General features: G+C 47.1%; 1 protein-coding gene across 5 annotated transcripts in view; it reads left to right on the forward strand.

The window, feature by feature from the left end:
* PCNX1 (pecanex 1) overlaps positions 1–20,015 on the forward strand; it is a 189,466-nt gene that overhangs the window by 35,925 nt on the left and 133,526 nt on the right. For 3 of the 5 annotated variants that reach the window (XM_075330244.1, XM_075330245.1, XM_075330246.1), the window contains exons 5-8: positions 2,672–2,758; positions 5,363–7,024; positions 16,754–16,883; positions 20,011–20,015. The exon at positions 20,011–20,015 is cut by the window's right edge. In XM_075330244.1, coding sequence (XP_075186359.1) covers positions 2,672–2,758; positions 5,363–7,024; positions 16,754–16,883; positions 20,011–20,015 — 1,884 coding nt within the window. The remainder of the gene's footprint in view (positions 1–2,671; positions 2,759–5,362; positions 7,025–16,753; positions 16,884–20,010) is intronic. The other 2 variants (XM_075330247.1, XM_075330248.1) reach the window with 1 other exon arrangement.

Here is a 20,015-nt window from a genome sequence, read left to right on the forward strand (position 1 = left end):
ATAAGGTGGTTCTGCGTCCTGTCCCGGAATTTCTTCCTAAGGTGGTATCCCCCTTTCATCTAAATCAGGATATCTCCTTGCCTTCCTTTTGCCCTAATCCAATTCACCAGTGTGAAAAGGATTTGCACTCTTTGGATCTAGTGAGAGCACTCCGGTTCTACGTGTCTCTCACGGCGCCCCTGCGCCGTTCAGACGCGCTCTTTGTCCTTGTCGCTGGCCAGCGTAAGGGTTCTCAGGCCTCCAAGTCAACCTTGGCTCGGTGGATCAAGGAACCGATTCTCGAAGCCTACCGTTCTTCTGGGCTTCCACTTCCTTCAGGGTTGAAAGCCCATTCTACCAGAGCCGTAGGTGCGACCTGGGCATTGCGGCACCGGGCGACGGCTCAGCAGGTGTGTCAGGCAGCTACGTGGTCTAGTCTGCACACTTTCACGAAGCACTATCAAGTGCATACCTATGCTTCGGCAGACGCCAGTCTAGGTAGGCGAGTCCTCCAGGCGGCGGTTGCCCACCTGTAAGAGGGGGCCGTTTTCGGCTCTTTTTATTGAGGTATTCTTTTACCCACCCAGGGACTGCTCTTGGACGTCCCAATTGTCTGGGTCTCCCAATGGAGCGACAAAGAAAAAGGGAATTTTGTTTACTTACCGTAAATTCCTTTTCTTCTAGCTCCTATTGGGAGACCCAGCACCCGCCCCTGTGCCCTTCGGGCTGGTTGTTCTTTTGTGTACACATGTTGTTAATGTTGATTTGTTCTTATGGTTCATGGTTTTCAGTTCTCCGAACATCCTTCGGATTGAATTTACCTTAGACCAATTTATAAGTTTTCTCCTTCCTGCTTTTGCACCAAAACTGAGGAGCCCGTGATGCACGGGGGGGTGTATAGGCAGAGGGGAGGGGTTACACTTTTTAAAGTGTAATACTTTGTGTGGCCTCCGGAGGCAGAAGCTATACACCCAATTGTCTGGGTCTCCCAATAGGAGCTAGAAGAAAAGGAATTTACGGTAAGTAAACAAAATTCCCTTTTTTGTCAAGCAAGTTAAGTCACAACTTGAGGGCAACCCCTTTAACTAGTCTTTTCAGTACGGTCATTGGAACTTTTCTAATGCAGTGGAGTAGAAACGATCTAGACCCAAGAATGTGGAAGATGGAAGTGGTTAAAACCATGAGGAATTAATCGGCAATAAAAAACAAAAACTGCTTCCTAATATGATAAAAATACAATCAAACCTGTAATAAAGAACATCTGGAATGAAAGTGGTTAGAGAGGTAATAATAATAATAATAATAATAATAATATTTATTCATTTATATAGAGCTGTTAATTCCACAGCGCTTTACATACATCAGCAACACTGTCCCCATTGGGGCTCACAATCTAGGTTCCCTATGAGTATGTTTTTGGAGTGTGGGAGGAAACCGGAGATCCCGGAGGAAACCCATGCAAACACGGGGAGAACATACAAACACCTTGTAGATAGGGGACTAGTAAAATTAAAAAAAAAAAGTTTTAAAAAAAAACCGTAAAAGTTCAAATCACCCCCCTTTCACCCCATTGAAAATTAAAGGGTTAAAAAAATACACATCTGGTATCACCGCGTTCAGAAATGCCTGATTTATCAAAATATAAAATCTATTAATCTGATTGGTAAACGGCGTAGTGGCAAAAAAAATTCCCAACGCCAAAATTAAGTTTTTTGGTCGCCGCAAGTTTTACGCAAAATGCAATAACAGGCGATCAAAACGTAACATCTGCACACAAATGGTATCATTAAAAATGTCAGCTAGAGACGCAAAAAATAAGCCGTCACTGAGCCATAGATCCCAAAAAATGAGAACGCTACGGGTTTTGGAAAATGGCGCAAAACGTATGCCACTTTTATTGGACAAGCTTGTGATTATTTTTTTTTAACCCCTTAGATACAAGTAAACCTATACATGTTTGGTGTCTACAAACTCGCATCATACCCACACATCAGTTTTACCATATAGTGAACACCGTGAATAAAACATCCTAAAAACTATTGTGCGATCATACTTTTTTTTGCAGTTTTTCCACACTTGGAATTTTTTGCTGTTTTCCAGTACATTATGTGGTAAAACTTTTATGGTTTCATTTAAAAGTACAACTCGTCCCGCAAAAAACAAGCCCTTACATGGCAAGACTGATGGAAAAATAAAAAAGTTACGGCTCTCTGACGAAGGGGAACAAAAAAACAAACGGAAAGTGCCTGGGGGCTGAAGGGGTTAATAAAGGCGCATCCATGGGCTAGGTGATCAGTCTCAGATCTGATCAGTGGAGGTCACACATCTCCACCATCCGCTCAGATGATTGTTGCTTAAATGCAATGTACGGAGCAAAACCTAGCAGCCTCGTACACTGCCGGACCCTTGTCTTTTATTCACTTGATAACCATTTACTTGTGTATTTTCTATTATGGTTTGTTCACGCATGTATATTTTATGTAGGAAGTTCTAGACGTAAATAATGGATCCCGTTGCTTTGACCGTGGTCTTTTCTATAGCGTTCACATTTTGTGAAGCCCAAAAAGGATATATCTGGGTGGCAACCTGTGACCATAACCTTCAGTGACTCTTGGCCCTGATGATCTCCACTATTATGTGTATATCTGACTACTAACCGCACAAATCAGTCTGATGCTTCTTGCCTCTGCAGGGGATACAGACGCAAAGACTTCAGATGACATCAGTCTGAGCCTCGGCCAGAGCTATAGTTTGTGCAAAGAAGGAAGTGAAGACCAAGGTAAATAAGATGGGTGAATGCGAGACCCTTCCTCCGCCACGTCTAGGTAGCAATGCATCCTGATTCCTAATACACAGGTGGCAATCTGCGCTTGTCCTGGCTACACTGTTTGGGGTTTCATCTGTGCATTTTTATTATCAGGCTTGGCCAGTAATCATAGCTAACTTGCAGCGCTTATCAAGCGTTTATAGAGCAGAAAGAAAGGCTTTTTACCTGGCCGTGCTTGGTTAGGCTACATTCACACATCAGTTTTTTGGCATCCGGCACAATCCGGCGTGTGCCAGATGCAACGGATCCGGCGCAGAATATGCAAAAACGCATGCGCCGGATCCTTTTTTGACGGATCCGATATACCTGATCCGTCGCATCAGTTTCTTTCTTTTTTTCTTTTTTTTTTTTGCTGGATCCGTTTTTTTACAATACATGCTCAGTTTAAAAAAACGGATCCGGCAGCTGCATCTGTTTTTTGCCGCATTACGCCGGATCCGGCGTCCATAGGCTTCCATTGTAAATCGCGCCGAATCCGGCGCAATGCGCTTTTTTGTCAGAGAAAAAATGTTACAAGAAATGTTCCATCCGGCCGCCGCATTAGCCAATTACAACGCATCCGGCAAAAGCCGGATGCAACACAAGGCCATCAGGCACAATCCAGCGCTAATACTAATCAATGGGGATAAAACTGATCCGGCGCCGGATCCATTTTATCCGGATTGTGCCTGATGGAAAAAAACTGATGTGTGAAAGTAGCCTAACTACATGTTCTTCATGAAGCTGTAAATGTCATGCTACATTTTCTCATGGAGTTACTCCAATCCTATTTTCACTAGAGCAGAAAAGCACAGAAGCCCCATGCTCAATCACACGTGAAAAAGGATATCAGGAACATAAAATACCTTTTGGCCGGTTTACAAATGTTAATGGCTATAAATCTTTATTAATAAAGTTTAATAATGAAAACTATATCTTGTATCCATATCCATACTAGTGGGGAAATTTTACTTCTGTATTAGCTCCTACACTGCAGAGAGATGCGATCTGTCACTGACCTGATCGAAGGGAGCTAGCTGTCTATTGGCTAAGCCAGCCTCCTTCTATCTTTATCTGTGATGAGGAGGGGGCTGGCTGTCTATTAGCTAGGCCAGCCTGCTTCTGTCTTTATCTGTGATTTAGGAGGGATCTGGCTGTCAGCTAGGCCAGCCTCCTTCTGTCTTTACTTTCTGTGATGAAGGAAGGAGCTGGCTGTCTTATTAGCTAGGCCAGCCTCCTGTCTTTACTTTCTGTGATGGAGGAGGGAGCTGGCTGTCTATTAGCTAGGCCAGCCTCCTTCTGTCTTTACGTTTTGTGATGGATGGAGGAAGGAGCTGGCTGTCTATTAGCTAGGCCAGCCTCCTTCTGTCTTTATCTGTGATGGAGGAGGGAGCTGGCTGTCTATTGGCTAGGCCAGCCTCCTTCTGTCTTTATGTTTTGTGATGGAGGAAGGAGCTTGGCTGTCTATTAGCTAGGCCAGAGTCCTTCTGTCTTTATCTGTGATGGAGGAGGGAGCTGTCTGTAATGGAGGAGGGAGCTGTCTATTAGCTAGGCCAGCCTCATTCTGTCTTTACTTTATCTGTGATGGAGGAGGGAGCTGTGTGTCAACTAGGCCAGTCTCCTTCTGTCTTTATCTGTGATGGAGGAGGGAGCTGTGTGTCAACTAGGCCAGCCTCCTTCTGTCTTTATCTGTGATGGAGGAGGGAGCTGTGTGTCAACTAGGCCAGTCTCCTTCTGTCTTTATCTGTGATGGAGGAGGGAGCTGTGTGTCAACTAGGCCAGTCTCCTTCTGTCTTTTCTTTATCTGTGATGGAGAAGGGAGCTGGCTGTCTATTAGCTAGGCCAGCCTCCTTTTAACTCTATTTTAGCATGGATGTTGAAGGTAGCTGTCGGTTTGGCTCATTTTATTTGGTAGGCCAGCCTCCTATCTTTATATCAGCTTTGAGGGTGTAGGGAGCTGGCTGTTTTTGGCTGTCTATTCACTAGGCCAGCTGCCTCCTGATATGAGACAGGAGCTGGCTGTCTGCCTCTGTATTTGCTAGACCAGCCTCCTTCTGTCATTGTATTAGCTATGACGAGAAGAGGGCTGTCTGGTTCATTTTATTTTATTTGATAGGCCAGCCTCCTTGTGTCTTTATGTCAGCTTTGATGGCGGAGGGAGCAGTCTTTCTAGCTCATTTTATTTGTTTGGCCAGCCTCCTTCAGTGTCTATTACCTGTGATAGAGAAGGGGTCTGGTTTAGCTAATTAACTTGGCCAGACAGACGGCTCCATGCCATTGCAAGAAATAACGTGGAAACGATGGAGTTCTTTGGGAAGGATGGGGTTGACCTAGAACTGATCTGGCGGCAAACATGTGACCGCACATACTACTGACCTATAAGAAATTGCGGTTTCAGTTTTGTCATTAGAGCAGCAATATAACCCGAGAGGAAAGACAAAACTCACACGGTTCCTCTCGGAACAAGGGTTTAGCATGTCGAGGCATTGGAGGCTACCATTTATCCGCAATGCACATAACACAACAGTGTATTTCAGTCTCCTAGATTTTGCTAAATTTTGCTCTCCTCTCTTGCAGATTTAACTGTAGATCAGAAACTTTTTCGTCTGGTCTCCAACGACTCCTTTGTCTCCATCCAGCCTTCAATATCATCGGGAGGCAAGGAGCTAACTAGGGAGTTCAGCGACAAAGGTTCAATCGCAGCGCACAGCCACCACCACCACGTGGACCTGTCTCTGTCGAACGCGTGTGACACAGAAATGGCTTCACTTGTTCCATTGCATTCGCATTCATACAGAAAAGAACACCGACCAAGAGGCGTCCCGAGGACCTCGAGCTCCGCTGTGGCTTTCCCAGACACTTCCCTCACCGACTTTCCTCTCTATCAACAAAGGCGCGGGCTGGATCCTGTTAGTGAACTTGAAGCTTCGAAACCACATTCTGGGTCCAAAGATTCTCTCGTAGAAAACGCTTGTGCTTCAGGGATTTTTCAATTAGACTCAATCAAAGGCGCCCAACAGCTTTCGAGGAACGGTAGCGTGAAACACATGAAGTCTGACAAAAGCATGGATAGTTTGAGGAGTCTTAGCACGAGGAGTAGTGGATCTACGGAAAGTTACTGCAGCGGGACAGACAGGGACACCAATAGCACCATTAGCAGCTATAAAAGCGAACAGACGAGCTCCACTCATGTCGAGAGCATTTTATCCGAACATGAGGAGGCAAGTGCTGTCAAGAGAGGCCTTTGTAGTGACCCAGAGGACGAGCATAGCTCCGCTACCGATAAAAGGACTAGTAGTGTAAGGACTGCTGTAGAAAGAAACTCCGCTCAGGAAGCCAAGGATGCCAACACATCCGATGATGTGCAAAGTCCAAGGGGTCTCAGCTCGTCGGCATCTGAAGAAGCAAACAAGAACCCCCATGCAAATGAACTGACTTCTCAAGTTGACTGGCTCCCTGGGAAGCTTTCTGGTAATCACGATGACCTGGGCGAGAAACCAGTCATTTTAGTAGACTTAAGGTCCTTTAAGGAAACCGGTATTAAACATCGGGATAGCGACGTGCGACCCAAATCATCCAGCTTAATACACAGGACGTCCTCCTCTCATAAATCGTGCAGGAGGCGGACAGGGAAAAAAAGAGCCAGCAGTTTTGATGCCAGTAGACACAAAGAATATGTCTCGTTTCAAGGCATAGCTGATACCAAACCTCACAGCACCGGTTTTTGTCACGACGAGGACTCTAGCGACCAAAGCGACTTGAGCAGGACCTCAAGCGTGCAGTCGGCCCACCGTTTTAGCAGCGATAGCTCTTCCAGCACCACTTCACACTCATGCCAGTCTCCCGAGGCCAGATACACTGCTCTAAGGACAAAATATCACATCAAAGAGAAAGGAGTAGACTCCCATCGAACTCGCTTAAGTTGCGAAGGAAGTGGCAAAAAGCGCTCCAACCGTAGGACTTCAAGTGCAAGTGGTACAAAAAGTCGTGCCAGGGTACTGAGCCTGGACAGTGGCACTGTAGTTAGCCTGGGTGACCCAAACAGACTTGCCGCCCCTGAAAGCATCAAACCATTAACCACTTCAAAGTCAGATCTAGAAGCCAAAGAGGGGGAAGTTCTAGATCAGCTGTCTTTACTAGGTCGCGCATCACAATTAGAGTCTGTAACTCGGTCACGAAATAGTTTGCCCAGTCAGGTTACGTTTCAGGACGTGGAAGAGCGAGAATCCGCAGTTGCAGGTATGTGTCTCTGGATTCATATTATAGGCCTATAACTTGCATGTGGACATTAAATGTAATAACAGATAGAAATGTTATAAATGGCAAATGTAAAGTGCATGTGGATGAATACAAAACTGATAGATTTAGTAGTTTCATTGTCAGAACTATTACAGCAGGGAAAAGAAGTCTCTCGTGGTTGTCACAGGAGCCAGTCAACAAACCAGACCGCTCTTTATAGACATCAGTAGTGTTTCCTGGGGACAGGCTGCATGATTTATTCTCCACTTTCAGAACGCTGCCCTGCTGCCAATACTTTAAAAAAGAAGCCTGCCCTTTTTTCTTTTCTTTTTGGCATTTAGCAGAAAACATACTTAGCGGCGGCTAAGAACTTTTGGCTGGCCCCGCCCCCTCTCCCAGCTGCTCTTCCCGCCCCCCCCCTCTCCCATGCTGCTCTTCCCACCCCCCCCTCTCCCAGGCTGTTCCTCCCAGCCCCACCCCCAATCTGTTCCACCCCCCCCTCCCAGTCTGCTCCTCCCGGCTTAACCCCCACCCCCGCAGGGGGTTGCTCCACCCGGGCCACCCCCCCAAATCCCCGCATGCTCCTCCTCCCAGAAACACCCCCCCACTCCCCCCGCAGGCTGCTTCCCCGCAGGGATGCTCCTCTCGGACCACCCCCCCTCCTCAGCTGCTCTTCCCGGCCCCCCCCCTCTCCTCCCAGCCCCCCCACCCCTTGCAGAGGCTGCACCTCCCGACCTCCCTCCCCAAGCTGCTCCTCCCCCTCCCCCTTCCCCTCCAAACCCCGCCCCCCCGCAGGCTACTTCCCCGAGGGCTGCTCCTCCTGACCGGTCCCCCTCCCATCCGCCCCTACAGAGGCCGCACCTCCCGACCTCCCTCCCCAAGCTGCTCCTCCTCCCTCCCCCTCCCCCTTCCCCTCCAAACCCCGCCCCCCCTGCAGGCTACTTCCCTGTAGGCTGCTCCTGTCGGACCACACACCCCCACAGCTGCTCTTTCCCCCCCTCCCTCCTTCCCTCCCAGGCTGCTCCTCCCAGCCCAAAATCCCCCCACCCCCCTTCCGTCCTAAACTCCCCAAGCAGGGGCTGCTCCTCCTGGCCGGTCCCCCTCCTCCGCCCCACCCCTTGCAGGGGCTGCTCCTCCTGGCTGGTCCCCCTCCCCCCCCCCACCCCCTGCAGGGGCTGCTCCTCCTGGCTGGTCCCCCTTCCCCCCCCTGCAGGGGCTGCTCCTCCTAGCCGGTCCCCCTCCTCCGCCCCACCCCTTGCAGGGGATGCTCCTCCTGGCTGGTCCCCCTCCCCCCCACCCCTTGCAGGGGCTGCTCCTCCTGGCTGGTCCCCCTCCCCCCCCCCCACCCCCTGCAGGGGCTGCTCCTCCTGGCTGGTCCCCCTTTTCCCCCCCCTGCAGGGGCTGCTCCTCCTAGCCGGTCCCCCTCCTCCGCCCCACCCCTTGCAGGGGATGCTCCTCCTGGCTGGTCCCCCTCCCCCCCCACCCCTTGCAGGGGCTGCTCCTCCTGGCTGGTCCCCCCCACCCCCTGCAGGGGCTGCTCCTCCTGGCCGGTCCCCCCCCCCTGCATCGGCCGCTCCTCCTGACCTCCCTCCCCCGGCGGGCCGCTCCTCCTGACCTCCCTCCCCCGGCGGGCCGCTCCTCCTGACCTCCCTCCCCCGGCGGGCCGCTCCTCCTGACCTCCCTCCCCCGGCGGGCCGCTCCTTCCGACCTCCCACCCCCGGCGGGCCGCTCCTTTTGACCCGTCTAGGATGCGGAGACAAGTCAGCAGGGATATAGCTAATCTTTGTCAGACACTGTATTAAAGTATATTCTCTTTGACATACAGCAGCATTGCAGAATAAAATACACATATCTGCAAAAAAAAACTCAGCCAGGCTCATGATTATTCACACTGCCCAACATTTAAATCCGCAGACAGGTTCCCTTTCAGGAATGACCTAATATATGACGTGTTGTGCTCACAAAGCAGGAGGGCACTTCACAGTTCTTGTCAACAAAAAATAAAAGTTGCTAATTGATTGCCAAACAATGGACATTTATCACTCATCCACATGACAGGCGATAAATCTGTGATCACTGGGTCCCCCAGAGTTCCAGCCCCCTACTCCGTCTCACCATACCCCCACAGTGAGGAGAAGCTGAGATGGATGGGAAGTGTCCCGCGTGGTTTCCATCGGTCCCATAGATAGTGTAGCGGTTTTTTGCCTGCTCAACCACCGTGCAAATTAAAATGCTGCAAAATTCGGGGCGTTGTAGTGATTGGTGGGGCCCAGCGGACAGACCTTTATCACCAACACTGTGGATAGGTAATAGATGGACCACAATCCCTTTAAGGTATTAATTGGATTCGTCTGATGCGATGCCTTCATTTGCTCAGTGCTGGTACCGGGCCTTGCTTTCGTCTGTACCTTTAATTGTGGTGTAATGATGGGATGTGCTGCAGGTTTCTCGTAATGCTTCATTCCTCTGCACCAGCGATTAGTCACGTCACTATGCTACAAAAACAGAAGAAGAGTGCCTGTGTGCAGGAAACCTCCACAATGTCTTATCCCTGCCGCTCGTGATCAGATCTGTGCCTTCAGTGTCACGTACGTTTCCCAGACCACAGGGCTCCTCTGACAAACCTGCATCACATGGGGGTGGGGAAGTGACACATTTTTCTGCGTTAAATTATATGTTTAATTCATGTAATGTGTTTATATGGCACCAGCATAGACTTATTAAATGTGACTTTTCTTTCCCTGTGTTGCTGATGGTTGCATGCTTCGCCTACGTGGATGGGTGTCCCGCCTCAGTCCTGTTTTCCTTTAATCCCCTTGCTTTCTATGTGGTTTTCCCATCGGATTCTATAGATCAGCGTTTTTGTCAGTTTGTTAGAACAGTCGGGGTTTTATTTGTATCTTTGCATCTTAAATCAGCACATTTTGTATACGTTATATGGACACTTACAGAAGCACTCCTAGAAAAAAGGGTGTCCCTGACCACTTCTATGTTTGCAATTTAGTGGTGGTGCATTAAAATACTCATCGATCAGCTTTCCCCATTTTCCAGCACCGCCCTGGTCTGCTTCTGGGTCACCGGAGTACTTCTTCTCATCTTTACCAGCTTACACTTCTGCTAAGTTCTTATAACTAGTGATGAGCGGGCACTACCATGCTCGGGTGCTCAGTACTCGTAACTAGTGATGTGCGGGCACTACCATGCTCGGGTGCTCAGTACTCGTACCTAGTGATGAGTGGGCACTACCATGCTCGGGTGCTCAGTACTCGTAACTAGTGATGAGCGGGCACTACCATGCTCTGGTGCTCAGTACTCGTAACTAGTGATGAGCGGGCACTACCATGCTCGGGTGCTCAGTACTCGTAACTAGTGATGAGCGGGCACTACCATGCTCGGGTGCTCAGTACTCGTAACTAGTGATGAGTGAGCACTACCATGCTCGGGTGCTCAGTACTCGTAACTAGTGATGAGCGGGCACTACCATGCTCGGGTGCTCTGTACTCGTAACTAGTGATGTGCGGGCACTACCATGCTCGGGTGCTCAGTACTCGTAACTAGTGATGAGCGGACACTACCATGCTCGGGTGCTCAGTACTGGTAACTAGTGATGAGTGAGCACTACCATGCTCGGGTGCTCAGTACTCGTAACTAGTGATGAGCGGACACTACCATGCTCGGGTGCTCAGTACTCGTAACTAGTGATGAGCGGACACTACCATGCTCGGGTGCTCAGTACTCGTAACTAGTGATGAGTGAGCACTACCATGCTCGGGTGCTCAGTACTCGTAACTAGTGATGAGTGGGCACTACCATGCTCTGGTGTTTGGTACCAGTCATGAGCAGTTGGATGCTAAGATGGGCCCGTTTATAATGGAAGTCAATAGAGAACTCTGCATTTTTTTTCTGACACTTTTCAAGAAAAATGTTCTAGTCCCCACTTTCATTATACTCGGGGCCCATCCGAGCAGCCGACTGCTCTTGAGTGGTACTGAAGACCCGAGCATGGTAGTGCCCGCTCATCACTAGGTACGAGTACTGACAACCCGAGCATGGTAGTGCCCGCTCATCACTAGGTACGAGTACAGAGCATCAGAGCATGGTAGTGCCCGCTCATCACTAGTTACGAGTACTGACAACCCGAGCATGGTAGTGCCCAGTCATCACTAGATACAAGCACTGAGCATCAGAGCATGGTTGTGCCCGCTCATCACAAGGTACGAGCCCCCGAGCATGGTAGTGCCCGCTCATCACAAGTTACGAGTACAGTGCCCCTGAGCATGGTAGTGCCCGCTCATCGCTACTTACAAGTACTGAGCACCCGAGCATGGTAGTGCCCGCTCATCACAAGTTACGAGTACAGAGCCCCTGAGCATGGTAGTGCCCGCTCATCGCTACTTACAAGTACTGAGCACCCGAGGATGGTAGTGCCCGCTCATCACTAGTTACGAGTACAGAGCCCCTGAGCATGGTAGTGCTCGCTCATCACTAGTTACAAGTACTGAGCACCCGAGCATGGTAGTGTCCGCTCATCACTAGTTACGAGTACAGAGCACCTGAGCATGGTAGTGCCCGCTCATCACTAGTTACGAGTACAGAGCCCCTGAGCATGGTAGTGCCCGCTCATCACTAGTTACGAGTACAGAGCCCCTGAGCATGGTAGTGCCCGCTCATCGCTAGTTACGAGTACTGAGCACCTGAGCATGGTAGTGCCTGCTCATCACTAGTTACGAGTACAGAGCACCCGAGCATGGTAGTGCCCGCTCATCACTAGTTACGAGTACTGAGCACCCGAGCATGGTAGTGCCCGCTCATCACTAGTTACCAGTACTGAGCACCCGAGCATGGTAGTGCCCGCTCATCGCTACTTACAAGTACTGAGCACCCGAGCATGGTAGTGCCTGCTCATCACTAGTTACGAGTACAGAGCCCCTGAGCATGGTAGTGCCCGCTCATCACTAGTTACGAGTACAGAGCCCCTGAGCATGGTAGTGCCCGCTCATCACTAGGTACCATTACTGAGCACCCGAGCATGGTAGTGCCTGCTCATCACTAGGTACCAGTACTGAGCACCCGAGCATGGTAGTGCCCGCTCATCACTAGTTACGAGTACAGAGCCCCTGAGCATGGTAGTGCCCGCTCATCACTAGTTACGAGTACAGAGCCCCTGAGCATGGTAGTGCCCGCTCATCACTAGTTACGAGTACAGAGCACTCGAGCATGGTAGTGCCTGCTCATCACTAGGTACCAGTACTGAGCACCCGAGCATGGTAGTGCCCGCTCATCACTAATTACGAGTACAGAGCCCCTGAGCATGGTAGTGCCCGCTCATCACTAGTTACGAGTACAGAGCCCCTGAGCATGGTAGTGCCCGCTCATCGCTGCTTACGAGTACAGAGCCCCTGAGCATGGTAGTGCCCGCTCATCACTAGTTACGAGTACTGAGCACCCGAGCATGGTAGTGCCCGCTCATCACTAGTTACGAGTACTGAGCACCCGAGCATGGTAGTGCCTGCTCATCACTAGTTACCAGTACTGAGCACCTGAGCATGGTGGTGCCCGCTCATCACTAGTCATGCATCTAAACAACATAATACTTATTTAAAAGGGATTAGGGGATAACATTTTGCAGGGAGAGCTTCTCTAAATGCGCTTATATTATGGCTGCCAGAAAGCAAGTTTTGGATCATCAGCAGGAATGTCAGGTCAGGGTCCTGGTTTGTTGCAGACTTTCCCCTTAGACTTCATTGTGTAAGTAAATATTAATATAAATCTGCAATGATGGGGAGTGTTTTGGATTCTGACTTTTTATGAAATCAGGTTCTGCATTGTTAGTTGAATATATCCATAGTAAAATCTGTAAAATGTGCTGCAGAATTTCAATCACCTATTTCTTTGCTGATTTTTTTTTTTTAAATTTTTCTGCAGCAAATCTTAGCTGTTAGTTCTTGAATCCTGAGGAACTTGTAAAGGGTTTTTAAGGGTTTTTATTCTTTAAATATATATTAAGCATTTTTACAGAGCTATATCCATTAGGAATCATAAGTCAGACATTGAGGAACATTAGTGCCTTTCTATACAGCTCGTGAATCAGACGTCTCAGAAATTTTCCTTGCTAGTCTCTCGTTAATCTTCCATCTTTCCTTCTTCCAACCACAACATAATCCTCATCTGTGCCTCTTGTCCTGATTTGGTTTACTCCTGGACGAAATCTATGCAATTTTGGAGATCTCTCCTCTGTTTAATTCTTCTATGAAATTTGTGACAAATGATCACTTTGTTTCCTTTTTTTCTGTTATGTATGTACAGTGGCAAAGTATGTTTTTCCCAAAAATTATATATATTTGGGGGTGGGGGAAAAACGTCTGCGCCCTGATGCTGCATAAATGTCAACGTTTGTGTTGAAATCTCACTTCCGTTTTTATTTCTTTTTAATTCATTATTTATTAAATCAAACAAAGGGGTCCTAAAATGTATTCGATTAAGTACATTTAGGGCAGGAGAGGAATCAAAAGAAAAAAAAAATCAAATAGGGCTGTAAAAATAAAAAAAATCTAACATTTTTTTTATATATAGAGAAGTTTTAATTATTTTTTTTCCAGCCCTATTTGATTTTTTTTTTTATCTTCTTTTGATTCCTCTCCTGCTCTAATTTTATGTATGACGACTTGTGCCATAAATTAACATTATTTTATGACCCTGTTTCACATAGTAAAAAAGAAAGACATTGTCACTTTTCAGGCTTACTTTTCACTCTAGTTTCAGAAAATCCATTATATTTTTTATTTTTTTTTTTTATTTTTATGGATTTTTTTTGTTTGTTTTCTAACAGCTGCTGTATTGTCATTTTTTCATGTCCCCGTGTGACTGATTTGCTGCTTTCTTGTTAATTAGCCATTGTTTTGCTGAAAACCTGTCATCAGAGCAGATACGGCTTTGTCTCTGGAGTCCATGCAGTCGGGGCCGGCCTTGTTGCAGGCCGCAGTGATTTACCAGTAAAATGGAGCTGCACCAGGCATATTCATTGTAATGAGATGTCATGCGGCCTATAACATTGTTCTTTATTTAATGTCGCCTCTTTCCATGTCTGTACTTCTGTTTTTCCTCCTGTATTCGAGTTGTGTATGCTTTGTGCCATAGGGAAGACTGGATCCTACCGTCAGAAAGCAAAATTCAAAATTTCCAGCTTCCTTCAGCCACCACTAGAGGGAGCCTCGATGGCTGCAGTTATCTCCCGAGCTCCCTCTGGTGGTGACTAATGGTAACAAAATTCTTATCTGACTGCAGTGAAATTTGGAACTGGGTGTTATAAAAGGTTCACTCTATATATTATGCTCATCTGAGAAAGGGGACAGCAAGTACATTATTGGGCATTTTGAGGTACTGGATGCATGATCCTTCCCAATTTATATGACATTAAAGGGGTTGTCTGGAATAATTTAACCCTTGTCTGGAACCATGAAAAAAAAAATCACTTATGGTACCAATCTGCATGGAGTCATATTGACCCCATGGTATCAAACAAGGGTTAAATCACCTACTAGGCAGCAAAACATCTGAAATATAATATATACGTTTCACTTTACGCCTGGCTGCTTCCTTGATGCTCCCTGCATGTTTTCTGGTCATCTTGGCTGTACCCCACATGAATGCTGCAGCCAGTCACCGCCCTCCGTGGTCTTGTTATATACTTCTGAGGTGTTTGTGATTGGCTGCAGCGGTCATGTGAGATATGAAGACTGTCACCGCTGCAGCGGATGTATCAGGAATGTCATTCTGGAACGTCAGGATTCAAATAATTGTTGACCGAGCATTCGTAGGAGATCTGGTTTCCCCTTAGTGGCCGGACAGCACCTCGTCCTATGTAAACGAGTGATGCCCTGTACATGGGGATTGATCAGTCATTATTGGCGCTCGCTCCTGGTCAGTGGTGTACATTGGTATAAGAGGGGGGCGTATATTTAAGTATTTTAGGTGTTTTGCATTCTCAAATCTTTCGTGGAAACAGTGTGAAGGAGCGTTCACACATAGAGGGGGCATTTTTTTTTTTTGTTTCCTTCTCAGAAATTGATTTTTTTTTTTTTTTAAACTGAGCCCACTCTGACTGTGCGCTTATATGGGTCGTTTTAAAGAGGACCAACCACCATGATTTTCCTATATAAACTAAAGCCAGTGCTATACTGGCGCTATCATGCTGATTCTATACATACCTTTAGTTGTGAGATTGTATAGTTTCTGAAATACAGGCAAGTAAAGTTTGTGAAATACACTGTTATTTGATTGATAGGTGCTGCAGAATATCTAATAGGTGGGTCGGGTTTTGGTAGTTTTTCCCTCCTCTGTCTGCCTGCCTGTCCTTCCTCTCCTGTCTGTTATTACAGGGGGAGGAAGGACAGATAGGCAGACAGGGGCGGGAATAACTAGCAAAACCCCACCCACCTATTAGATATTCTGGAGCACCTATCAATCAAATAACAGAGCATTTCACAAACTTGCCTGTATTTCAGAAACTATACATCCGATCTCATAACTAAAGGCATATATAGAACCAGCATGATGGCACCAGTATAGCACTGGCTTTAGGTTATATAAGAAAATCCTGGTGGTTGGTCCTCCTTAAAGGGAACCTGTCCCAGTTTCATTGCCTATTAGCTGCGGCCACCACCAGTGGGCTCTTATATACAGCATTCTAACATGCTGTATATAAGAGCGCAGGCCGCTGTGAGAACATAAAAACCACTTTATAATACTCACCTAAACTGGTCGTCGCGGTGCTGGTTGGCCCGGTGGGCGGCGCTGTTCTCCGGGACCGGCGCCTCCTCTCTTTGGCCATCGTGCTCCTCCGTCTTCTGAAGCCTGTGTGCATGACGCGTCCACGTCATACATACTCCCCGGCACTGAGGTCCTGCGCAGGCGCACTACAATACTTTGATCTGCCCTGAGCAGCGCAGATCAAAGTGCGCCTGCGTAGGACCTCAGTGCCGGCGAGTGTGTATGACGTGGACGCGTCATGCACACAGGCTTCAGAAGACGGAGGAGCACGATGGCCAAAGAGAGGCGGCGCCGGTCCCGGAGAACAGCGCCGCCCACCGGGCCAACCAGCACCGCAGCGACCGGTTTAGGTGAGTATTACAAAGTGTTTATGTTCTCACAGCGGCCTGCGCTCTTATATACAGCATGTTAGAATGCTGTATATAAGAGCCCACTGGTGGTGGCCACAGCTTATAGGCCCCAAAACTGGTGACAGGTTCCCTTTAAATCCTGACATCCCCTTCCCGTGTAGCTGATTTTGCTGGCCGCCTGTCCTCGGCCTGCCCCATGCAGCACATCTCCACTTTCACAGCAGTCCTGGGGGCTTTTGATCTTCTGCCTCTCCCTCCCTAATCCCGGCATTAGACATATTTGTGGTATTAATGTGTAGAGCACATGATTTCACGCACAGACGGACGCCAATCGTTTGCCTTAGACTGAGTCCCTCCATTTCCACTGCTTGCTCCGCTCACACCGGTGCCAATGGTAGCGTGCCTTACAGTACGACTGGCTGCATGTCTGACCGGAGGGGACCTTTTAGGGTTCATGTTTCGTACCTTTTTTGCCTCATGTTCATTTTTAATTTCTTGTGTATTATTCTGTTTATGTAACATTTGGGGGGTCTCCGCTCTTAGGGTGCATATATTGGCTAGTATATATCAGTTTGGTTTTTCACCTGAAGTCTCTGTCTTGCTGCTGCAGCACACACCAGTGAGGAGACAGTAACATTTCGTCGTGAACGCAGCACATTTAGGCGCCAGGCCGTACGGCGCAGGCACAATGCAGGGAGTAATCCCACTCCTCCCGCATCGCTCATTGGATCACCCCTCAGGTACGGTATTTCCACCTTCCATGATATGGCATGCTGCAGGCTTCTAGCCATGACCCTGAACTTGCTCCACTCCCCACTCCTGTCACCCTAATACCGTATAATACATACCTCTTGCTTTTGAACCTTCCCCCCCCTTCTCTTGGCTTTCTCTGCATGACACCGTGAGCACGTGATCTGCATGCATCTGCTGCAATGCTGTCATTTACTACCAAGAATTAACCTGTGTAGCATATTACACTATTGAGTCTTCCTAAAATTTAGGAATAATACCGCCAATCACTGTAAACCCTCTCTGACAAGTTGACTGCACACAGCCCCTTCCTATTTCCCGTTATGGCGGCTGTGCCAGTCGATCAGACCTCTCTGCCGAAACGTGGAGCAAGTTAAGAGTTTAGCCAGATAATATTACGTAGAATCTGCTTAATTTGTATAGAATTCTGTAAGAACAGGTCCAATGCAAGATTTGTGTTATTCATCGTCTAAGTTTTAATTATTTTGCTAAAGCGAACCGGTCACAAGAATTCACACAATCAAAATGCCATACATTAAGCAGATCATAGACCTGATGAGGCTGGTATGCATACTTCAAAAAAATACTGACAGAATGGCTGTAGAAAACTGTAAACACAATCCTGATTCTGCTGCTGCTGAGATCTCACGCCGCTCACTATAAGCTGCAGCGGTCAGTCAGGCTGGGTGGGCGGAGACTGAATACGTTGGACTCTCTCCCATTCTTTAGCTGGACTCATAAAAGGGTCATACAGACATTCTGATGTGCCATCAGGGTAAATACATCAGCCTCATCAGGTCTAAGAGCTCTTTAACCATATATATAGTTTGAATTGTGAAAACTGGTGACTGATCCACTTTTAAAGTGTTTTATTTCCCAGAACTGATATTGAGACATATCTTTAGCATTAGAGAGGTTTTGCGGGCTTTAGCTTCATTTCTGCAATCACTATGTGAATGTGTACTGGTGAATCCTGACAGTGTGTATTAGGTACACAGTCAGGATTCCCCTCTCGCCAGATTACAACTGCAAAAATGAGATTTTCGTATAGCTGACTATATTCTCATCCGCTTCTGTGTTCTTTTGAGAGAAGCGGATGAAAATCTAGCTGTCAGATGATTGCCTGCAAATCCCATACTGAGACATGATGCACTCTCGAGGGGAATCCTGACAGTGTATATAGTGCACACTGTCAGGATTCCCCAATCCACTCACATAGTGACTGCAGAATTTTAGCTGAAGCCCAGAAAACACCTTTAATATTTAATTAGTGGCACACCACTTTCTGTTGTACTCACATGGCCATTTCTAGAGCCCTGTTATAGTCAGTAGCCGTCCTATACGGCAGGGACACGTCTCCTTCTATAGGTGCCTGTCGCAGTAGACTGTCTCCCATTCATGGTATAGGAGTTCTTGCATTAAAAAAATGACATTTATCCCAAGCTTTTACATCTAGAACATAATGCCAGTAGTGAGCTCTCTGAATAAACAAATAATGTGCAGCCCCTTTCACCCGCTGTCTCCTATTACATGAAACGCTGGCCTTGCCATTTTTGCCGTTTGTAAATTATTCATGTGAAGCTGCAGTGTATAGACCACAGGCATGACATTTCTGAGAATGTGAGCAGCTCGCATATCCAGACGAGGGCTTCACTCGGAACATCTGCAGAGATCTATTGATTATTACTAAAACCAGTACATTAATGATATGAGCCAATGGTTTCCAACCCGAGGCTGCCCAGCCAGACTGTGCTCCGAAAAGGCTATTGTTTTCACTTCCATACACAGTCACATAGGCGCCTATGAGCTAAATTGCCTTCAATCCCTTCTATATGGTCACTGGTACATTGTAACAAACCCGCTGTATTAGATTTGTAGACCAATGCCTATACTGGCACCATTGTCTGCAGCAATAGGGTTTTCACACTAGATAGTTTCCATCCACGAACAGCAAGCGGGGATGTTGAAAATGGTGAGACAGTCTGGTAATGTGCTTTTAATTTTCTAATAAATTTTGATAAAATCCTAGAAACCTTTCCTCTACTAAAACAATAAATCTCGACACCCCTTACTGTCCTATAAGGATTACATTTTCAAGATCTGTTAAAGGGAATGACATGAAAAAATTATTTGTTTAAATCAGGTCACATGTATTTTTTTTAAATTGGCAATTTTTTTTTTATTTTTTTTTATCGCTATTTTAAATAAACAAAATTAGTAATCTTGCAATTTTCACCCTGGTCACTTTCTTTTTTTTTTTTTTTTTTTAACGATACCTGCAATTTGTTTAGAAAGCGTTTACAACAGTTTCCTTATCAACACAGACACAGGATTATACTTCTATACACAGCCAATGATGATATTATTATTATTTATTTATAGAGCACCATTGATTCCATGGTGCTGTACATGAGAAGGGGTTACATACAGAATACATATACAAGTTACAGTAGACAGACTAGTACAGAGGGAAGAGGGCCCTGCCCTTGCGGGCTTACATTTTATATTATTTTGGGGAGGAGACAGTAGGTGGGGTGTAGGTTGGGCGGCAGCTCCGCACGGTGGTGGGGCGGCAGCTCCGCACGGTGGTGGGGCGGCAGCTCCGCACGGTGGTGGGGCGGCAGCTCCGCACGGTGGTGGGGCGGCAGCTCCGCACGGTGGCGGGGCGGCAGCTCCGCACGGTGGTGATACAGGATCCACCAATCACAATAGAAGTTGTCACAGCTGACCCTGCTCCCCCCTCACTTTACAGCAACCTTTGCACATGCTCATTAGATGTTTCAATTCAAAAGATCAGGGTCTGTTATTTGTGGCTATGTACATGTGTTGTTTCCTGAAACTGGAAGTTTAGAATATCAGAAAAGCCCCAGTGGCCAGTGTGAAAAATTGCACTTTATTTTTTTTTTTTTTAAAAAACCGCTTGTAATATGAAGAAAAAAAGTAAACAGAAAAACCTGATTAAAACAATATTTTCCCTTTTTTAAATACCCAAATTAATTATGACCCAAATCCATATGTTTTATTGATATTGTAAGGATCTGCTCAGGTAATTTTTCACACAGGTATTTGTTTCGCTTTACCCCCGTTAACATCTACCCAATAACTGTTTTCTTGTAGCCTTC

Source organism: Anomaloglossus baeobatrachus, chromosome 12, assembly GCF_048569485.1.
Source record: "Anomaloglossus baeobatrachus isolate aAnoBae1 chromosome 12, aAnoBae1.hap1, whole genome shotgun sequence".
Classification (NCBI taxonomy): domain Eukaryota; kingdom Metazoa; phylum Chordata; class Amphibia; order Anura; family Aromobatidae; genus Anomaloglossus; species Anomaloglossus baeobatrachus.